The sequence below is a fragment of the Athene cunicularia genome, assembly GCF_003259725.1.
Source record: "Athene cunicularia isolate RWA chromosome 10 unlocalized genomic scaffold, athCun1 chr10_part1, whole genome shotgun sequence".
Taxonomy (NCBI): Eukaryota; Metazoa; Chordata; class Aves; order Strigiformes; family Strigidae; genus Athene; species Athene cunicularia.
In genome coordinates, this window is record NW_020799112.1 from 8,809,682 (window position 1) to 8,816,812 (window position 7,131).

General features: G+C 46.0%; 1 protein-coding gene across 2 annotated transcripts in view; it reads left to right on the forward strand.

The window, feature by feature from the left end:
* Window positions 1-7,039, forward strand: part of ANP32A (acidic nuclear phosphoprotein 32 family member A) — a 9,428-nt gene extending 2,389 nt beyond the window's left edge. The window contains exons 2-8 of one of the 2 annotated variants that reach the window (XM_026855931.1): window positions 1,836-1,985; window positions 2,133-2,255; window positions 3,651-3,849; window positions 4,056-4,154; window positions 5,650-5,747; window positions 6,680-6,740; window positions 6,952-7,039. In XM_026855931.1, the coding sequence (XP_026711732.1) occupies window positions 1,836-1,985; window positions 2,133-2,255; window positions 3,651-3,849; window positions 4,056-4,154; window positions 5,650-5,747; window positions 6,680-6,740; window positions 6,952-7,013 (792 nt within the window). In that variant the 3' untranslated portion in view covers window positions 7,014-7,039. The remainder of the gene's footprint in view (window positions 1-1,835; window positions 1,986-2,132; window positions 2,256-3,650; window positions 3,850-4,055; window positions 4,155-5,649; window positions 5,748-6,679; window positions 6,741-6,951) is intronic. The other variant, XM_026855932.1, reaches the window with a different exon arrangement.
* Window positions 7,040-7,131: the final 92 nt, after the last annotated feature.

Consider the following 7,131-nt stretch of genomic DNA (forward strand, 5'->3'; position numbering starts at 1 on the left):
GCAGCTCTGTGTGTGAAGGCCATGACTGTCCCCAAATTGATGTCACTGGAGGATTGTGATACTTAAATACTGTTACAGTAAGAAGATACGCATGTTTGCCTTCAAAATGGCTTTCTAGCTGTCTGAATTTCAAAGCAAAGGGATTTTTTTGTCATTTGTTTTTTGGGGGTTTGGGGTTTTCCCCCCTCCCTCCCAGTGGAATAGATGTATGTGGGATCAGGAGCACTTGACTTGATCTTTAGTTTCTTCTAACCAGCCTAAAATTCTTCTGGAAGACTTTTGTGTAGTCATTCCCTATCATAATTCCTCTAGGAAAATTGTAGAGTCTTGGAAAATGTATTTCCTGTCTAACACTGATCCTCCTACTCTCAATGAATCACTTGTACTCTCGTGTTGCTTTGGGCTGACTTCCCTATTGACTTCAGTGCTTGGGATTTAATTAGAAATCTAGGGATGTTATTTGGAGCTATAAAACTATATAGGATTCTTCTCTGTGCTGCGGGATTACAGTAATAAAAAGAAATTAAGAAAATTAAATATTTGCATATTAACTGTCCTTGGTATGAACTGAGAAGTTGCTTTGTTTCTTCTGTGTACACCCATCTTGCAGACTTCTCTTTATCCCGTCCTCAGCGTAAAGCAGCACACCCTCCCTCTCCAAACTTGTAAACAAACCTCGAGCAGGGGATGGGGTCTGCAGTGCCCACAGAAGGATGGGTTTTCTTCGGTTGTTGTAGAAGTAAGAAATAACCCCAAGAAATTTTCTGTCAGTGTGAAAATGTCTGGATGTTCCCTGAATGGGTGGGCCCTTCCTGTGGAGTGACAGTCCTCGCTGACAGAGCTTCCCCAGAGCCACGTTGGTTACTAAGGGACTTGAATCCCATAGTGCTGACCTGGCTTTAGGGTGAAAAGGAGCAGTTTTACTCAGAGTGGGGTGTATTTAGTGTCTCTTTCGCATTGATGCTGTTGTTTTGTGTCCGGTGAAGATAGCACCTGAAAAAGTGGTGCCTTGTTTAAAAACAACAACAAAACCCTGCAGGTTGTAACTTTGGCTGTGGGGCAGGTCCTGTGGGGCTCAGGCCCGTGGGGATGTTATCTTCACCTCTCTCTGCCAGCCTCCCTGCTGCAATGGGGTGAGGGAGATAAGGGTGTGCAGCAGCTTTGCTCATGGAACCCCCCCTGCCAGCATCATCTGGCACAGCCCTTGTAAGTCCCGAAGAAAGGAGTAGCCTCCATGGAGTTCTTCCCCTAAAATACCATCATCAAGCTACCCTGGTGTGGAGGGGTGAGGCTCCAGCAGGACCTGGTTTAGGATCACCAGGACCTACTTCAGGTTTCAGGAGTGTCAGAGCAGGCAGTGACCTCTCCACACTTGAAAAGCTCAGATAATTTTTGTGTTAGGAGAGAGGCTATTTTAACAACTGATGATGTGTTGTAATAGCACACAAGTTGTATGGGGTGTCGAAGTGGTAGGTTAGTTTAAAAATAAATAGATTGGTTTCATAGTTTTTAAAATGCTTATCGCTTGCATTTGCCAAAGACGATGCTACTTCTAACAACCAAATTGGTTAAGCCAGGATTAATGTTTTTGAACTGTTTATGTTGTTTATAAAACAACACAAAGGCAGTTGAAGCAAAGACAAATATCTGTTTCAGAACCACTGCTAACCATACTAGCAAAACCAGGGATCAGACACTGAAAATAACCCTTTGCATACTTGGCAGTTTACGGGAATATCTTTAATTTTTGCCTGATCAGTGTCATCCTTTGCTTGTGAGTGAAATCTTTATCCTCCACGCAGAACATTTTACGCACATTTTGCATCTCTTTCCAGGTTAAAGAACTCGTTCTTGACAACTGTAGGTCATACGAAGGCAAAATCGAAGGCCTCACAGATGAGTTTGAAGAGCTGGAATTCTTAAGTACAATCAACGTAGGCTTAACCTCAGTTGCAAACTTACCAAAGTTAAACAAACTTAAGAAGGTAAATAAAATGTCCTATGCCATGTGCCTCCCTCTTTGCGCTATACCACATGTGTGAAGTAGTTGTGTAAAAACGTAGTTTAGCTGACCAAACTACTTTGTGATACACATTTGCACTAAAACCTCAAGATGTTTATGTGCCTTCCAGCTCGAGCTAAGTGACAACAGAATCTCAGGCGGACTGGAAGTGTTGGCAGAAAAGTGTCCGAACCTCACGCATCTAAATCTAAGCGGCAACAAAATAAAAGATCTCGGTACAATAGAACCTCTGGTAAGTTGGTGCAGTACGGGCTGAAATCAAACCCCATTTTGAGATGAGTAGAGGCATTTTGGCCTTGGCAGGCCTGAAGCAGCTTGCGGTGGAGTGTGGTGGGTGCTGATCTCTCGCGGCCAGGCTGGGGGCGGGTTCCCGTGGCCCGGGGCTGTCGGGGAGCCCTGCCCCGGGGCTGTGCCCGCAGCATGGGCGGCTGCTTCCCTCTAGCGGCTGCTGCTCCCGGGAGCCCCGCAGCTTTCCTCGGAGGTGGGGGCTTGGGGCTCTCTCTGCCAGACACTCGGCTTCAGCTCCGAGTCTTTCCTCTGGAGCCTCAGGTCTAAAGTCACCAACCACCGCTTCTGCCCGGGGCTGTGGCACCGTGTGCCGCCATGCTGGGCTCGCTTGCTGCAGCTGGACAGAGGTCGCTGAGCTTCCAGCTTATTCCTGCTGCTTTCCATCACCTCTCCTGGTCATTATACTTTTTTATTTCAAGGCTGAGATCAAGTTCCAAAAGGCATCCAAGTGTCAGTTCTGGCCGTGCTGTTTTCTAATTTTTGCTTCATGTGCCCTTCGCTCTCCAGAAATGAGGAGTTTTGGCTCTGGTTTATTTCCTAAATACTTGCTCTTAAAATGTCTCAAGGAGCAGTTCTCATCTTGGATCTCCTTTCCCCCAGCAGAAGGGGAGAGCAGAGCTGTTAAATTCATGTAGCAAACAGAAGAGAGAGAGAGGGTTGTAACTACTCCCAGTTTCAGGCTTATTGTTTTCTTGATGTCACCGTTGCTCTATGCACCAAACTCCAGAAGGGAGATATTTCATAAGACTTGATATGGATACTCAGCTGCTTGCGCTTTTATTGTTAGTTCTTCAAAGTGCTGTGGGCAGTTCAGATCACCTCCTACTCCTCAAAAAAAAAAAAAATCCTGTTCAATTTCTAAGCCTCTTTTCGTTTTTCCAAAGGCTAAGGTACAATCATTAAAATTTTTTACATCTCTTTTAGCAAAATTCTTGTGTCCAGAGAATAGTCATGTTTCTTCTTCCATTGAAAGCAGTGGTTTAAATATACCTGACTGCTGGTTCCAATATCTTGCGTTTTGGGATAACTGACTGGATTATTACTTATACTTAGCTTGGCCCCTCGCAGCATGTATGGTTTTTCTGCCTCTTTCCAAACTTCAGTCTTCTACTTGTGAGACTCTGAACTTGAGAGAGAGCATTTTCCCCTCTCACATACCCAAGCAGCCCCAACCAGGCGTTGCATATTGTTGTTCCACACCAATTTAGCAGGCAGAGACCAAAATGACCCTTTTGTCATGGGAAGCTCTTGAGCACATTAACTCTGGCTGCCACTGCATCCTTTGCTCTGTAGAGAATGTTTGTAACGCTGAACTTCAGAGCCTTTTCTTTCCTTGCAGAAAAAGTTAGAAAACCTGAAGAGTCTAGATCTTTTCAATTGCGAGGTAACCAACTTGAACGATTATAGAGAAAATGTATTCAAGCTCCTCCCGCAACTCACATACCTCGATGGCTACGATCGGGATGACAAAGAAGCACCGGACTCTGATGCAGAGGGCTACGTGGAGGGCTTAGACGACGAGGAGGAAGATGAAGATGGTATGTGAATTGTGCTACTTAGTGTACGTAAGTTAAAAGATCGATATGCTGCCTAGTACATTTTGCTTCCAGCTCTGACTTGTTGGCAAGAGAAGGGTGTTCTCAGCAGCTCCTTCCTGACTGATGTAAAGGAGAAGTACCTCAGTGTCCTCTGAAGGAACGAGGGGAAAGGAGATGGGCAGGGCCTGAAAGAGCTACTTTCTCAGTCTTATCTCTAGTGAAAGATCGGGATGACAAAGAAGCACCGGACTCTGATGCAGAGGGCTACGTGGAGGGCTTAGACGACGAGGAGGAGGATGAAGATGGTATGTGAATTTGTGCTACTTGGTGTACGTAAGTTGAAAGATTGATGTACTGTGTGGTACGTTTTGCTTCCAGCTCTGACTTGCTGGCAGGAGAAGTGGTGTCCTCAGCAGCTCTAACTGGTGTAAAGCAGAAGTATCTCAGTGCCCTCTGAAGGAACGAGGGGAGAGGAGATGGACAGGGCCTGGAAGAGCTGCTTGATCAGTCTTCTCTCTAGTGAAAGCTGGGGAGTGAAAGGGTGGTAGAAGAAAGGGGCCAAAATAGGGGTAAGGTGCTGAAATAGTTCTGGGAACAGTACACCTCAGGGACAAGGGCAGGAGTGGGTAAGAAAAGATGGCATGCGCAGGCTGTGCTCTTCCAGGAAGGACAAGCAGTTGTGCAGGGCCTGATGGAGAAGGGCAGGATGGAGAACCAGACTGGGCATCAAAAAAAGTAGCCAATTCACGGAAGTAGCCAGTGCATTAATAGGAGTTTGTGGCTGTGAGGAAAAAACGGAAGTAGTTGAGATCAGGCAGAAGAGGGGAGAGTGTATTTATTGAAGCCTGCCTGGGGCAAGCTCTGTGAAAGGTGCTAATGAAGCAGTGAGCAGGTTTTTAATGTTGGGGAGGTGCATGGTGGGTCCTTCTGTGCTGTGGGTGCCGTTATGCCTCCCCGGCAGACTGTCCTCGGAGGCAGCAGTGTACCGGTCGGATGAGTATCCAGCTGAGTGTGGGGAATTTGCTAGACTCTTCAAACCCAGCTGCACAGCAAAAGCAGAATAGCTGGACTTGCACTTTTCCCCCGAGTGCTGAATGTGAGCTCTGGTGAGAGGGGTGAGGGCTGCAGCAGTGCCTGGCAGAGCTGTGTGTTCAGCCAGCACCATGCAAGTTCTCCTCACCAGATCCCAGGGCAGGGCCTGTGTTCAAATGCATGAAAAAAGCTCCAAAACGCCATTACCTGCAGCATGGAAAAACAATTTCTTGTTTGTTGCTTGCGCTTAGTCATGTTTTCATCTCTTTCCTCTTGAAAGGAGGTTGCAAACCCCTAAGATGGATTTTGCGTAAGCCTGTGGTATCCCTCTGGCAGCACAGAGGCGAGGGGTGTCCCCTGGGGAGGGACCCAGCGCTCAGTTGGTTTGTCAAGTTCTGCTCTAGCCCTGGTGGGAGCAGATGGGTTTGCAGATGAAGAGCTGCAAGTGTCCCATGGGCTCAAAAATGCAGATTAGTAGTGGGAACTGGAGCAGCTGAAGCTAAAGCAGTCCTGAGGCTGCTGGGACTTGCCATCAAGGCCTCTGCAACCATGCAGCAGCTCAGAGCGTGGGTGCAGCTGCCCCACTACCCCCTCACTAGGCTAAAGAGGCCCAGGACTACGTCTAAAGCTGCTTTAATTTTTAAATTTTTTGAATTTTAAAGTAGTGCTTTCAGTTTGCCTCTTGTGTTGGTAGGAGGTCACATCTCAGGTAGGAAAAAAAAAGTAAACTTTAAATGTCTGAGTGGTTAATCTTGTTTGACTGTATAGAAGAGGAGTATGATGATGATGCTCAGGTAGTAGAAGATGAAGAAGACGAGGAGGAAGAGGAGGAAGGAGAAGAGGAGGATGTGAGTGGAGAAGAGGAGGTAAGGATTTCTTCAGTTAATAATGGGTATGGAGTGAACATGCTCTAACAGGGAATAGTTGGGCAAGAAATGGACCAAATATTGGAGGTTTTTAGGACTTGAAACATGCGCTTGCTTTTTTACTTGAGAAGCATCGCAGCAGGGGGTGGCTTTGAGGCGTGCCTGTCTATGAACCAGCTGCCATCTAGTGACCATTGACACGAAATCCTTCTTTTTATTGGGCTGATGTCAAAAACACTGCGAGGAACGTCTTTAGACCAGGTTTGTGGGGCCTTTGGAGGGCTGGGGGTTACAGCTGACAGAGTGGTATGCGAACGACTGACTCTGTGCTCTCAGAGTGAGGTTCCTCCTTGGGCAGGTACCTTGCGATTCCTCAGGATGCTTTAATTCTTAGTGTAGTCCAACCCCTGTGTGCTGAGCCAGTCACAGTCTGCTGCGACTTTGCTGTTAGCTCTCCTGCTGGGATGGGGCTAAAATTTGCCTGAAGGGGGGGTCAGCCTCTTCTCCTCTGGCTCTGGAGGTGTCTGCTCGTGTTTTGACTCTCTCCACCCCTAGAACATGGCCCTTCTCCTGCTTGACCAGTCATTGAGCCTCACTAAGCTCAGGACATCCCAACAAAATTTGCATCTGTGTATTGGTATGAAGTATAAAACCATTTTCTTGCTGGAGACTTGAAGCCAGAAGTGGCTGCTATGATCACTTGTGATTTTCTGCAGTGAAGCTTGGGCCAGAGTCCAGTTATACTGTAGCAAAAAACTGGGCTTATGTAAGCGTGTGGGAAGTGTCTGCCTTTTTGTTTGGTTTTTGTTTAAGATGCTTCAAGGACTTTGTTGTAAAATGCTGTTGGATATTGCCAAATTGTGAAAGTTCTTGCACTGAAACTGACTCTTTTAATCCTTTTTTTTTTTTATTATTCCCCTCTTTAAATCCAGGAGGATGAAGAAGGCTACAACGATGGTGAAGTAGATGACGATGAAGATGAAGAAGAGCCCGGTATGGCAGCAATCCACTTTTTCCTCAAGATAAAACAAAATTTTTTTCCAAAAAAAAGTAAAATGCTATTTTCTAAAAAGCAGGCTCATGTTTGTATTCCTGCTCCTTTGATAGCAAGCCAGTTGCCAAAGTAGAAGCTTGTTGAACTTGTTCAGCTTCTCAGCAGTGTGAGGGAACACTCATATAATTCAAGTTGTGTTTTATTTTGTAGATGAAGAACGGGGACAGAAAAGAAAACGAGAGCCTGAAGATGAAGGGGATGAAGACGACTAAACTGAATAACCTATTTTGAAAATTTCCTATTGTGATTTGACTGTTTTTACCCTGTATTTCCCCTCCCCACACCCCCAACCTTTTTTTTCTTTTTTCTTTTTTTTTTTTTTTTTTTTTT